The sequence below is a fragment of the Dasypus novemcinctus genome, chromosome 18, assembly GCF_030445035.2.
Source record: "Dasypus novemcinctus isolate mDasNov1 chromosome 18, mDasNov1.1.hap2, whole genome shotgun sequence".
In the NCBI taxonomy this organism is placed as follows: Eukaryota; Metazoa; Chordata; class Mammalia; order Cingulata; family Dasypodidae; genus Dasypus; species Dasypus novemcinctus.
The window spans coordinates 43,898,400-43,913,408 of record NC_080690.1 but is presented as its reverse complement, the minus strand read 5'-3'; the positions used below and the strand labels follow the sequence as shown (position 1 = coordinate 43,913,408).

General features: G+C 38.0%; 1 protein-coding gene across 3 annotated transcripts in view; it reads right to left on the bottom strand.

Moving 5' to 3' along the window:
- Window positions 1–7,441: 7,441 nt before the first annotated feature.
- NETO2 (neuropilin and tolloid like 2) overlaps window positions 7,442–15,009 on the bottom strand; it is a 79,192-nt gene continuing 71,624 nt past the window's right edge. For all 3 annotated transcript variants that reach the window (XM_004457058.3, XM_004457059.3, XM_004457060.3), the window contains one exon: window positions 7,442–11,988. In XM_004457058.3, the coding sequence (XP_004457115.2) occupies window positions 11,408–11,988 (581 nt within the window). In that variant the 3' untranslated portion in view covers window positions 7,442–11,407. The remainder of the gene's footprint in view (window positions 11,989–15,009) is intronic.

Genomic DNA, 15,009 nt, shown 5'->3' with positions numbered 1-15,009 from the left:
GGGGATTGGGTGGGAAAGAGGGAAATGAAACTCAGGACCGGTTCACTCAAGACTTTAATTGTATTTATAGAATACTGTATCTTAAGGAGGGTTCTGGGTATATGTTTGTCATTATACTTTATATCTTTTTATAACTCTGATATACTTCTTTAAATAGAATTCAACAGCTTTGATTTAGTAATTATATTTTTGTTAATCATTTTAAACTTTCTATAGCAGTGGTTCTCAAATGATTTTGCCACCCAGTGGACATTTAGCCATGTCTGGAGACATTTTTTGGTTGACACAACTGCAGGCAATGCTATTGACATCTAGTGGGTAGAGGCCTGAGATGCTATTAAACCTCCTACAATGTACAGGCAGCCCCCACAGCAAAGAATTATCCAGCCCAAAAATGTCAATAGTGAAAGCTTGAGATACTGTTCTATAAGAACATTTATTTTTTCAAAAACTAGCCTCACCTCTCCCATCTATGTAAAAGGAAATGAAACCCCATTTTTCAAATCAAAAGAAGTAGAAATGATGTTGCCACGTGGTGATTTAGCTCACAATACTTCTCATACATAATTATTTTCAAAAAGTAAAAATGTTTGATAAAAGTCTTCAGGAAAAACACTAATTTCATAGAAATATTTTTTAAAGAGTTAATATATTAATTTAGCTTTGGTTGATTGATAAAGTGCCATGAATATAGCAATAAATATAAAGGAATGCTTTTGACTGAAGTGTGTTGATGAGATGAGGTTTCCATGGAATAGTTGTTTTCAGTTTCTCCATTGTCAAGAAAGGAACAAAAAAGATATGAGAAAGAAGCTGTTTCTGTTCTTGTTTTCTTGTTAGTGGCCCATTAGTATTCAACAGTGGTAATGTACTCAATTCTAGGGCTGCTACTGAAATGTCGTCATTAAATCCTGACTTCGCACATCTGGCATACTGCCTAAATGTAGCTCAGTGTGTTAAAGTGTAGATTACAGTTCAACAAATCAATGCTCTTGAATTGCAGGTTTATGTAACCCTGCAATTAAAAACAGTATGCAATCACTTTCTTTGCCTACCTGATGAGAGAAGAGAAGCAAGATGTTTTTTTCCAGGTTGGAGAGGTGAGAATGCTAGCTTAAAATAGAAGCATTCTCTAGCATATCCATTAAGACATATATTTTGATAAAGGCAGTTTTGCTATATGTCTCTGAGTCCTTGAACTATTAGGTGAAGTTCTCTAATTTTCATTGACAGACTTGGGAGTTTCTTTAGGAAACTTGGTTTGGTAAGTTAGTATTTCCTTCAAGAACCTGTGAGCACTTGTAGGTAATAGGTAAGGAAATGTTCAGATCCTCAAGAAAGGAGATAGCAGTAGCAGGACAGGAAGGGGGGTATGTTTATTTAAAACTGACTGAGAGGATATTCAGGGGCTCCTCGTAGAAAGGCAGACACTTCTCTTTGCCCTGCAGAAGAAAATGAAAAGCTCAAGTATAGTTCTGATTATAGGTTCAAATAAACAGGGCAGTCTGCCATGTGTAGGGAAAGTATGAGACTGTTACAATGGGGGACATAAATTTAAAAGTAAGGCCCACTAACAGGGTGCCAAATTCCTGAGCCCTGAGGAGCCCTGCTGTTTGAGGCACTGTTTACCGTGGCAATGAGATCCTGCTGTGATGTGAGTAAGCATAAACTCTGGAATGACCTCCCAACTCACTTTGAAATCTCTTAGCCATAAAAACTTATTTGTATTTAATATTTCACCCTTTTGGTAAAGGTCTTTTTCCAGTTAGTCAGTGCTTGGTAATAATCCCTTGGTGCCAGGGAGGATCATCCCTGGGAGTCATGTCCCACACCCAGGTGGGGGGAAGGTAGTGAATCTATATAGTGAGTTTGGCTTAGAGAGAGGCCACCTTTGAGCAACAAGGAGTCTTTCAGGAGGTAACTCTTAGCTATTGTATAATACCAGGCTACGTTTCAATTTCACAAGAACAATCATCAGTATCAAGGGCCTGGCATAATGGGCTGTCCTCCTCTGCTAGGCACTGCACATGTATTCAGGGGATTTCTGCCACTCTATTAGAGAATGTAGCAGGACTCCCCAGATTGGGAATTCAATATTCCTTCAGTTATTGTGTGGGTGCCCACCCACCAAGACAACACCCCATGAACAACTGAACATATTCATCTGCCTTAGAGGTATGCCCCAGGGACACCCCTCCCTCCCACCCCCACCCCAGTGTTCCTATCCTCCCGACACAGTTGTGACCCTTCCATGATCCAAAACCTTCCCCAAAACAAAGCTCAAAAATGCCAAATAAAAATTTAAAAATAATAAAAATAACAAAATACAAAATAAAATAAAAAATATATTTTTCATTCATTATCCTTTATTGCTGTAAGAGCTGTTATCTTTATTTTTTTTAATGTTACATTAAAAAATATGAGGTCCCCATATACCCCCTCACCCCCCATTAGCTGTTATCTTTTATGTGCAGTAACAATTTCTTTCATATGTTCCCCCAGTGTCTCAGTTGTTTTGCTTTATCTTCGAAGAAGTTTAAGGTTACAGAAAAGTCACACAGGAAATATGGGCAATTCCCATATGTCCAATGCCCTCTCCCTCTTCCACTCTTCCCTATTAATAACATTTTACATATGGATGGTACATTTTGTTACAGTTGATGTACAAATATTGAAGCATTGCTATTAACCATGGCCTATGGTTTTTATTATGGTTTACATTTTGCACCATACATTTTTATTGGTTTTGACAACATTTAAAACAGCCAGTATTTGTTATTGCAAGATCATGGAGAACAATTCCAATGCCTTAAAAATGCCCTATTTTACATTTATTCTAGTCTTCCCTGCCCATCCCCTTGGAACCTTTGGTAACCACTAAGTTTCAATTTTTGAAGAATAAGGTTCATAGTTATATGCAGTAATATTGAGGGCTTGGTATATTGGTCTGTTTTCTTTTATTAGGCACTGCCTATGTTCTTGAGAGATTCTAGCCTCTCTGAGAACAAAGCAGTACTTCCCAGGATGGAAGTTTAATATTTTCTTGTTTATTGTGTGGGTCTCCATCCATTGAGATAACACACTATGACAACATGAACACTAACATATTCCATAGAGGCATGCCCTGGGTGTGCGTTTTGCATATTCCCCACCCCCAATGCCCTGCACCAGTACCCCTCCCCTGCCATATTTGCCAAAAGAACCTTCCCACCATTGTAGTTCTAATCACAGACCTACAAATCCTCAGAGTTCATCTGCATCTTCCTCTAATCCTCCCCCCAATTCCATGGATAGTCCAACCCAATTCCCCACACCCTATTCCCCCTCACATTCTTGCACCATAAAACCCAATCACATCACTGAACACTATCACCCCCATCCTTCCACCTTAACATAGACTTTGCCCATATTGAACTTTAGTTCACCTGTCTCCTGTTAAGTTATCTTTCAGACTTTAGGTCTGTGAGTCTGCTCAATTTGCTTAAGTCATATAATTGAGATCATGTAATATTTGTCTTTCAGTGACTGGCTTACTTCACTCAACATAAGGTCTTCAAGATTCATCCATGGTATTCAGTGTATTAATACTGCATTCCTTCTTACAGTTGAGTAATATTCCATTGTATGTATATACCACAATTTGCTTATCCATTCATCTATTCATGGACCCTGGGGTTGCTTCCAACTTTTGACAATAGTGAATAATGCTGCTACGAACATGCACATGCATATATCTGTTCATGTCTTTGCTTTCAATTCTCATGAACCTATAATTAGCACTATACTTGTTAAATATGTCCCTAAAGCTTCTTTAAAAACAGAAAATATATATATAAACAAAAAACCGAAAAGCTCAGAGAAGTAATAAAAACAGCATGAAACAGTCACTGACTGCCATGCGGCAGGAGGACAATGCTCTGGCATCAAGTAATTAAAAACTGAAAACAATTTCAGAAAGAAAAACTTGCCAGAGTTGGTCTTTTGATCATTTTGGCCAAAGCAAAGCAAAGCAAAGCAAAAAGAGCATTGTCTTCCTGGAAATCCACTTTTCCTTATCACGACAGAAAAATTCCTATATGGAATGTTTGGCCTACATTTCTCAATTTGGAGTAGGGTAGGATCTGTATATGAAGGATTTGTATTTCCTTTTTTCAGTGATCCAGATGGTCCCCTCCACTATAGGGTTTTTGTTTTTTTTTTGGCTCCACTGCTTTCTAAATCAATTGTCCCAACAACCATCTTTTCATGTAATTTTAGAGGAGCAACTGACCCTGCAACCCAAGAAACCCAGTGTCATTGGGACTGGAAATATGTCAGTGGTGTAATTGTGAGAATCCCACATAGGATCTGAATAGAGTTTTATCCCATATTCATTTTTAGATCATTTCATCTTACCCCCAGTAGAACTGATGAGTGACTTCAAAGGGACACTGCTCAAGAGTCAGGGTTTAATTGTATTCTAATTTACCTCTCAAATGCAGACATAAAAAATTTCTATCTTTTTTGCTATATCCTTGGAGAGAGTGAATCTGGTTAAGTGCTTTTGTCTATGGCTCGGGCAGCTAAGATAACTGAGAGGTGCTCAGGAAGGGGGAAGATCAGCTCTCCTTAATCCAGCTCTTCAGATGCTGACAGATTCGTAAGGATGATGTGACCATTGCATTGTGAGTCTTTCTGCAAACATAAATTATCAAGTTAGATTTCCATCAACTACTGGGTCAAGTTGGGATATGCCATTGTCTTCTTTTTCTAGCTTTGCAATTACTTAGCTATGGTCGTATAGCAAATTACCCCAAGATTCAACAGTTTAAAACAATGAACAACTATCGCAATTTCTACAAATTGGGAATCTAGATGTGGCTTAGTTGGGTCCTCTGGCTCAGGGTCTCTCACAGGCTACAGGTGTCTCAAGGCTCCACAGGGGGAGGACCTGCTTCCAGGTCTACTCACTGTTGTTAGCAGGATTTGGTTCTTTCACAGCCTCTTGTGATGTGGGCTATGGGTGGGAGGCTCTTCGTCTCTTCGGAGATAACCTTAACATAGGCTGTCTGTCCTGACTTGTGGGTGTGGGATGATGGGGGGCTGCAGTCCTGCCCTTGGTGACCATGGTAATGACTCCAGTCCCAAGAAATAGTTTATCAATGCAAACTCTATAGACTTTGAATATTCAGGGGAAATGCAAACCAAATGTGCTAAAAACTTATCTAGAATGTATGAAATCCATGCTAAAAGCTTACCTAGGATGTAGAAGATACATGCTAATTCAAGTCTATTGAAAACTGAAACAAAAGAACCATTTGGCCTTTCCTCTCTGTATAAAAGGGACTCAAAAATCTTGTTTGGGGCTCGGGATTGAAACAGAAAGCTCCCAAGTCCAGCTGGCCATCAATAAACCATTTTTCCTTCTCAAAATCATTCCTGAGTCCTAGCCTCTCTATACGCAAATAATCGAACCTCTCTCAAATTCTACAACACTTGGACTGGGGCCTCAGTTCCATGCTGGCCGTTGGCTGGAGAACTCCCTGAGTTTCTGCCACGTAGGCCTTTCCATAGAACATCTCATGGCTTCCATCAGAGCAAGTGAAAACAAGAGTGTGTGAGCAAGGCAGAAGCCAGAGCATTTTGGTCATCTAATCTCAGAAGTGACATCTATCATTTTTGCTGTATTCTATTTATTAGAAGCAGGTTACTAGATCCAGTCCACATTTAAGGGCAGGGTATTAGACAAGAGTGGGAATACCAGGAGGTGGGGACCACTGGGAGCCATCTTAGAAGCTCTGTCTCTTTTTAAAGTGATAAACTAATTAGGAGAGGATGTGGCACAAGCAGATGAGCACCCACCTCCCTCACAGGAGGTCCCAGGTTCAGTTCCAAATGCCTCCTGAAAAAACAAAAAAACACAAACAACAAGCAAAACAAAGAAAAAACCAATTCAGGGAAGCCAATGTGGCTCAATGGTTGAGCACTGGCTTCTTAAATATGAGTTCCTAGGTTCAAACCCCAGCCCCACGTACCTCAAAAAACAAACCAAAAAAACTAATTTCTGAAGTAAGACTGCCTTAAGACTCTGAATTTGAATAGCAGAGGCTATATATCTGAGTCAGTTTCAGTGAGCTCACCTGTGCACATTTTCAGAGCTAAATTGTTTTTTGAGGTATACACATAGGAGCGATAAAATAATTCAAGGGTACAGAAAGAAACAGATTTGAATATTGGATCAAAAAGAACCCTTACTATCTTACTAAAACTCAAGACTGTCTATATTTTTGGTCCAAAATCTGTGACTACTCTGAAACACCACAAAATACAACAGGACAAAGTTATCAATGGAATAATAAAAAGATTTGAAAAGCATGATTCAATATCTAGATTTCTGATGAAAATTCCTCCTAGCAATCAGCAATTACTCAAATCGTTTCAATATACTATATACAGATTGGGTTATCTGAGTACCAGATGTTGCTGAGTATGATAAAATTTGGTAGAAGAACACACTTTCAGATAAAACTTGTTTCTTGATCCTAAATATACAGAAAGTAACACTGTTCTGTAACTACCTGTTGAGACAGACTTGTGACAACTACCTTTTTCTTTCTTCCTTGATCTGTGGCTATCTGAGAGTAAAACTCAGGGGAGTTCTTGCCTTCCTTTGCTTACCCCTCCATTCAGTGCACACTTTTCTTGAGATCTACTCATCCATCTTAATTAAGCTGGGCTATGCATTCTGTACCTTAGAAGGACAGTGTGGGTATGACCATGGAAGTTCTCATGTCACTTCAGTTACTGGACACAGTAAAGCAGACCTGCAGGCAACCTGAGACAATTTGGTAGAAACTATATATATATATGTGTGTGTTTATCTTACTTGAGATTAATTAATTTGAAAACACAAAATGGTTCTTCCTGTAACAGCTCATGGATGCTTTTTTTTTTTAATGCTAACTAGTTATGATTACTATTTTGGAAGTTAATGGACAGGAAATATTAACCTTGCACTGATACCATCAGTGGTCTTAAAATTCTTTGTCAGGTCCAGAGATTCTGACAATCAAGGAAATCAAAACACATGTTTTTATTTCCAAGTAAGCTTTCCTAAAGGTCAAAATTCTTTTCTGTTAAATGCCAAATGCGAGATTAAGCATATGAGAATCCTCATATTGTCTGGAAGTTCAACTCTAAAAAAAAATCCATTGTTTTTTTTTTTAAATTACTCTAGACAGTACATAGTACTAAACATGCATCAACTGTTATTAAACCACAGAAATATATGAAAAGAATTAAAGGAAAGCAAATTCAGAATTCTGACTTTGTTATTAGTTAATGTGTGTAAAACATGAGCAATTGATCTTTCAGGGAGTTAAAAAAAAGATATCTGAGGTCCATTTGTCCTTTGTAGTGGCTCAAACCTCAAGTCATTTTCCAAAACTCAAGAGACATAACATGGCGCACAAATGTTTAATTTCTAGAGCATACATTGTTCCTTTTAGATTTAACAAAGATCACAAAAGCAAAAACAGTGAAGCTCTTTCTATCTAGTATCAAGCCTATAAATTAACATTATTTATTAGAAATTCACAGCAATTGTCTTGAAGAATTCGCAGGTGCCAAGAAATTATGGCAAACAATACTGCAGAATTACAAGATGTTACATTTATTTTTAAAGGTAAAATATAATGCATTGAATGAAAAGTTATTTCTATGGAACAAATTACATTTTAAATCAAAATGACTGACAAGTTTACATGGAACACCTGTGCTGCTATTTAAGAACTGCCTGACTTTTAAAACTTAAGCCAGCTAAAGCAGGGAGACAGCACAAAGCAGGTAAGGAGCACAGGGGCAGTAATTCTAAGATATGGGTACTCACTCCACTTCTCTGTGCTTCAGTCTTCTCTATAATAAAGATGGACCAGGTTACTCTTTCTTGGATCTTAAAAAAAGAAAACAACTCAAGGCTCTTTCTGGGTTGAATAAGTAGGAGTCATGGCATATTAGGTCTAGTACTTGAAATAGAGTAACATGAGGAATATGGCAGGCATTATTTTGCAATGAAAGCGTAATCTACTTTGAGAATTATTCCTGGAATCACAACCAGGCTTTCAGTTAACACAATTCTTAAACAAGGAAGCATCCTTCTCCTCAGACAAGAGTAGAACTATAAAAATGTTCAGAGACAGACATTAAGGAGGTTCTTCTACTGTCTAATAATTACATGAAACATGACAAAAACTGTTTCAAGTCAAAGAGGCCTTTAAAATCTCTTATGATATGAAATATGAAAACTCTTTTATTTTTTATAATACCTTTAGATTGAAAAATCCCCCCCTCCCACCCCCCGCCACCAAAGGAATATTGCACTTTATTGCAACATAATTTAGATGTTGGGATTAGTAAATTCCTGTAATTTGGGGAAATTTGGAGGTTGATATCTTGCATTAAAGTAGGGATTACTTGTGTCACAAATGGAAGATGATGACAATACTATAGAGGTGTCATTTTCCTTAATGCTGCCCTAAAATGGTGATATTCCCTACTCCAGATTTACATTTTGTTGGAAGATGTGTTTAACACTGGGCTACTGCACTGTCTGTGGACAGTGTAATAACTTCCATAAATGGCTAAATTTCATGTCTTCTAGTACTAAAATTTATGGCTTTCACTTTAGTAAACAATTCATAAAGTTTTCCCACTGACCTCAAATATTAAAGATTACATATGCAGCAGTTAGCAGCATTATCTGGTAATAATGCCTAAAACTTACACGTTCCATTCTCATCTTCCTAAGGTATACTGGCAAAATGTTAGACTAAGAAATAAATGAGATCTAATACCCATCTATAGTTCAGTGAAGGCATAAAATATATTACACTTTAGTGCTGGCTTATCTAGTTTTTTAATTCTATCCTTGCAGATAGATTGATCAGAAACCACTGTTCCTAGATGCCATGAAGTTGTGTCTTCGCTGGGTTAATTTTTCCATTACCTCTTTCTGTATTTTGTACCGTCTTTAAATCCCAAGGACATGCTGCCTTGCATAAAGGCTCTCTCTAACTAGTTTTCAAGGGAAAACTAGCCTCTGCAGATTAGTTTGGGTTTTCTACTATGAAAAACACTGTTCCCTGTTTGTTTTAACAGCCAGAAAATTAAGAACCAAATTTGTTGTTCAAACTCTACTTGCTAACCTGAGTTGCCTGAAATCATGTGCTTCTGTGCTGTTTTAACTTTAAATGTCTTTTTAAAAGGTTCTGTATTCTGTAGGCTTCTTCAAGCCATATTTAAAAGAAGATAGGAGACAAATTTCAAACGTAAACATACAGTTACAAGTGACTATAATGTTCAGCATACTGTATAATATAGTTTTACATAGAAAATATGCTAAGTTTCCTTTCATCATCATCATAAAGAAAGAGATCACATTTATTCTTATTATATTAAATATTTAGTATGCTGCTCAGATGTTGTCTGGTTTAAGTTATGTACTAAAAAGCCTATTCAACACAGCTACTGAAGAAAATCTGGCTCTGGCATTAGTTCAAGATATACTATATTCATTAAGACTTTTTACTTCTCCAAGCTGTATTTTTAAAATGAGAAAATTATGCTGACTTACCAAAATTAAATCATAACTATACTATGTATTGGTATTCAAATTTCTGGAGTATTATTATAATTTTTTAAAATGTGACATAAGAAAAGTTTTGTATTATACATATCTGTATCATATTTAATAAGGTCACAGTTTTCACTAATCTGCAAAAACATATTTATGTAATATTTTAAAGAATAAAATCCAGTGAAAGATAAAAAGTATAGTAAACAATAATTTACCTCTTTTAAATGGCATATCTATTATTGGCCATAATTCTGTACACGTATTCCTCTCCATACATATCTAAGACCCAAAATCTCAGTAGCATAAATAACTTGTTTGAAGGATCATGTAACAATGTATATTTTAATATAGGATTTGTGTAATGATTTAGAGCAATAAATATCACATGGTAAAAAACTTATCACAAACTAAATATAGTAACAAAAGGAAAAAAAAGCTATGTACACATTACCAAGGTCTTTACAATAAATTAGAGTGTACAGTTCCATTACAGCAAATTTGTATACATAGCTGCTAATGTGAACATTTAAAGAAATCTGCCATGTAGGTCTTTAATCTAGATTTAATAAAGTTTGTACAGTATCAAATAATATCAAAAGTCTAAAAAAAGACTGAGTTTTTATATGTTTATAAATTATTGTTTTATATACCATTAAAAAACATAAGGTCAAAAGCACAGTTTAAAAAAAAGTAAAAGTTGTTATTCTTGATAAGAGCTAGAAAAATGTACTGTCCCAAGTAAGAAGCAATGTAAAGGCTTATACAGTATCTTAGGAATTTCCCTTTAACTCTCATACAATCTTGGCTACCATATGCCATAAGATAAACCCATACAAAGGGAGTAAGCAATTTTTTACAAAAATAATAGGAAATAGATCTGGTGATGAGAAACACTGCAAATAAACATAATTACAGGCATCTCCCAAAGGGAACTAAATGATTCTTTGCTTACTGGAGTGAAGGGGTTATCACTGGATGTGACTAAATTTGAGAAACTTTGAAGGCTTGCTAGAAGTTTTATCTTTCTCAAGTTTTTAGTCATAACTGGCCATAGTGCATACATCACAAGTTTATACAATTTTCCACTATAACTAAGATAAAATATGATTAAAAGGTGATAAATCATATCATCTACTTCTCAAAGGAAATAAAGACTAACAATGCAGTAATTAAAAGGAAGTAGTATAAAAATTAGTCAAGAAGAAACAGATTGATGAAACAAAACTCTGGGTCTTAATTGGCACTTAGAGTAGCTAGCTATAATTTGACAAATTCAACAAATGTCTATTGGAATATGTATGGTACATTAATCATTTGTATTTTTTAAGAAACTAAATGGTAAAATTACAGGCTTATAAAACCAATTAAAATTAGTGGAAGGAAAAACAAAAAGAATCTAAAATGTACTGAAAAATTTTATTTTTAAACCTGTTGTGGGATCAAAACAATGAGAGAGTTATATCAATCAAGAGTAGTCTTCCTGTTGCAAAAAGTAACTGGCAGCCTGAGTGTGGCTCAACACAACCCGTTCCTTATTTAAATGGTGTCTAACTGGTGCTTTGTTTATATGAACCAATAGATGATTTTTTTTCTTCACTGAATGGAGTTAAGTTCCTTGGTTGGTTTAACATTTGGATTGCCTGAGACAATAACTTCACCATTACAATAGGTTAATGAAGATCTTCCTACTTTTGATAGGGGAGACAAGGGTTGGCTGCTGAAAACAGTATGGGTGCTCTGTAGGCTGCTGCATACATACATACATACTTAATAATTAGCATCACCTTTAGAAGATTAAAAATCAATGGATATAGATGTTTGTGCAGAATCTTCTCGCCCCCTGACATAAATTTCACAGGGAATCTCCTCCATTACTCTGTCTTCTAGAGCCTGTTCAGGGCACTCATGTGCCTGTTTGAAAGTGTAACTACTTTTTTTGAAGGTGCTGTTAAATGTTTTCATTGGTTGTGGTTGTGCAAAATCATTTCGGAAAGGAAGTTCCATTGAACTGAGGTTGGTCCTGCTTTGTTTGACACTGGATGCTTGCGACCCACAGTGATGGTCATGAATGCACCGGGAGGCAGTGGAGGAGCGCCGCATTTTCTGGTAGTTGTCCAGTTCTTCTGATAAGTCAGCCAGGTCTGCAGAAATCTCTTTGTCCCTCAGCGAAAACAGTTCATAATGAGGAGGATCAAACACTTCTTGGAACCCAGTTTTATTAAAAGCAGTTTTGCAAGCCATAACCTTTTTTCGAGGTTGTTTCACTTGTACTAAAATAGAAATAATGAGAAGGACTAAGACTATCCCTGATGTAATGCCAATAATTGTTCCATGAGTTTTAGTGATTTGTTCAAATAATCCTGCTTTTTTCTTCTCTGTAGGAAGAGAAAGAAACATTGAGGTTTTCAAAATTCATCAAGAGGAATCCTGTCACAAATTGGGAAGGAGGCATTTTTAGGTAAAGCACTTAGGTCAAATACATCATAGATAACACAATTTAAAGTTAGATTTTTAAAGAAATAAAGCAATTCTATCATTATCTGGTTAAAAATAGCCAATCATGAGGAGGGGCAAGATGGCAGCTGAATAAGGAGCTCCAAGAGTCAGCTCATCCTACAGGGCAGTTAGTAATCACCTGGAGCTATCTAAAGCACCTGTTTGGGGGCCCGAGGAGACCAGAAGAGCACCCTGCAACATCCTTGAAAGAATGGAAGGAGGAGACTGCCCATCTGTAGAGAAGATTTGTGAGTAGAGCACTCCATACCACAGAGGCTGGTGCCCATCCTCCAATGGCAGCACAAGCTGCCTCGGGAGCTATCCCATTGCTAGAGTTGAAAGCTCCATTTCTCAAAAACTTGGGCACCAACTTCAGCTACTGATTAGTAAACTCAGCTGGCTAAAGTATAATCCTAAGAACAACTAAAGTTTGAACCTGTCTAAGTCAGAAAGAGGCCGGGAACAGCCATTTTAACTTCGCCCCTGGCATGAAGGAAAGCAGGGCTGACTGAAAATCACAGTGACAAGTAGGGATGGGCTTCTTTCCACCCAGATCAGAATGCAGCATTAGCCTAAGTCCCAGCTCCACCTCCAGCAGGGAGGAAGCTGGCAGGACCTGGCTGGTGTTCATTTTACTGTGGTGGTGTAAGTTGCCTCAGGAGCTATTCTGTGGCTTGAGTTGGAAGCTCCATTTCCCAAACACACAGGAGGAAAAGAGAATCACCAACTCCAGCTACTGATTAGTAAATATGGCTGGCTAAAGTATAACCCTAATAACAGTTGAAGTTTGAACCTGTCCAAGTTGGAAGGAGGCCTGTAGCTGCCATTTTTAACTCGCCCCTGGAATAAGGGGAAGTGGGCTGACTGAAAATCACAGTGACAGTAGGGACTGGCTTTTTTCCACCGAGATCGAACTGTAGCCCTAGCCTAAGCTCCACCCCTACCTCCAGCAGGATGCATTCGCCTGGACACTGATTAGTTGGACACCCGAGGCTCCATCCCTGCACTCCAACAGGACAGGAAAAAAAGGAGCTGTGTTTCCTCAGCCTCTCTGAGCCTCTCTGAGCAACTGCAGGCACACTCAGTCCACAGACTGAACGATTGGACACCTATAGCTCTAGCTCCACCCCCAAGTAAGATAGGAGGGGAGCTGTGTTTCCTCAGCCTTTCCAAGCAACAGCAGGCACTTTCAGCCTACACAAACTGAACTGTTGGATGTCGGTGGTTCCAGTCCTACCTCCTAAAGAAAGGACAATACTCCTTCAGCCTTTCAGGGCAACTGCAGGCACATTTGGCCCACATGAATTAGATTGTTGGGCACTCCAGAGGGTCCATTCCCACCCCTGGCAGGGAGAGCAGGGCCGATGCTACATCTACCCAGGCAACTGTGGTCAATTTGGACCTGAGTGACATAGAGGGTTGTCCACACCTGGCAGGGGAGGGAGGGGCATGAAGTTCTTCAGTCTCTCTGGGCAACTACAGACTGTATTGGCCTGCATGATTTGGATTATTATACACAGCTATGGCTCTCTCCCTTCCCCTGGCAAAGAAAAAAGGTAGGAGAAGCTTCATAGGTCCCTGGGACAATGCAGGCAGCTTCAGCCTCCACAGCTTACAGCAGCAACTGTATCCTCTTCACCTACTACACAACTAGCAGGAAAGAAAGGGCAAGAAAGCCCTAAACTAAAGAGAGAAATTATACCCAGAATAAATACCTAGTAAGGATGTCAAGACCTAGCAAAAAAAAAATTACAATCCAAACCAAGAAACAGGAAGATATGGCCCAGTTAAAGGAATGAGATAAGCCTCCAGATGACAAAAAGGAGTTGAGACAACTAATAATTGATGTTTAAACAAATCTCCTTAATAAATTTAATGAGATGGCTAAAGAGAGTATGGGTATTGAGAAGACACTGGGTGAGCAGAAAGAAGAATTTGAAAGCATACATAGAAAAATAGCAGATCTTATGGGAACGAAAGGCATAATAAAATAAAAAATACGTTGGAGGCATATAATAGCAGATTTAAGGAGGCAGAGGGAAGGATCAGTGAGCTTGAAGACATGGCCTCTGAAGGTGAATATAAAAAAAGAACAGATGAAGATAAGAATGGAAAAAACTGATCAGGGACTTAAGGAAATAAATGGTGGCAAAAGATGTGCATATGTACATGTCATGGGAATCTGAGAAGGAGAAGAGAAGGGGAAATGGCAGAAGAAATATCTGAAGAAATAATAGAAAATTTTCCAACCCTACTGAAGACATAGATATCCATGTCTAAGAAGTACAAAGTACTCCCATATGAATAAATCTTAATAGACCAACTCTGAGACACATACTAATCAGAATGTAAAAAGCCAAAGACAAATAGAGAATTCTGAGAGCAGCAAGAGAAAAGTGATGCATAACATATAAGGGATACCAATAAGATTATGTGCTGATTTCTCATCAGAAACCAAGGAGGCAAGAAGGAAGTGGTATGATATACTTGATTCTGCAAGAAAAAAACTGCCAGCCAAGATTCTTATATCTTGCAAGATTGCCTTTCAAAAATGAGGGCAAGTTTAGAATACTCACAGATATCAGAAACTGAGAGGGAAGCAGATATGGCTCAACTGATAGAGCGTCCATCTACCATATGGAGGGTCCAGGGTTTGATCCACAGGGCCTCCTGACCCATGTGGTAAGCTGATCCACATGCAGTGCAGCTGCTGTGCGCAAGAAGTGCCATGTCATGCAGAGGCATCCCTGTGTAGGGGTCCCTCATGTGCAAGGAGGGTGCCCCACAAAGGAGAGCCGCCCCATGCAAAAAAAGTGCAACCTGCCCAGGAGTGGTGCTGCATACACAGAGAGCTGATGCAGCAAGATGACACAACAAAAAAAGAGACACAGTTTCCCAGT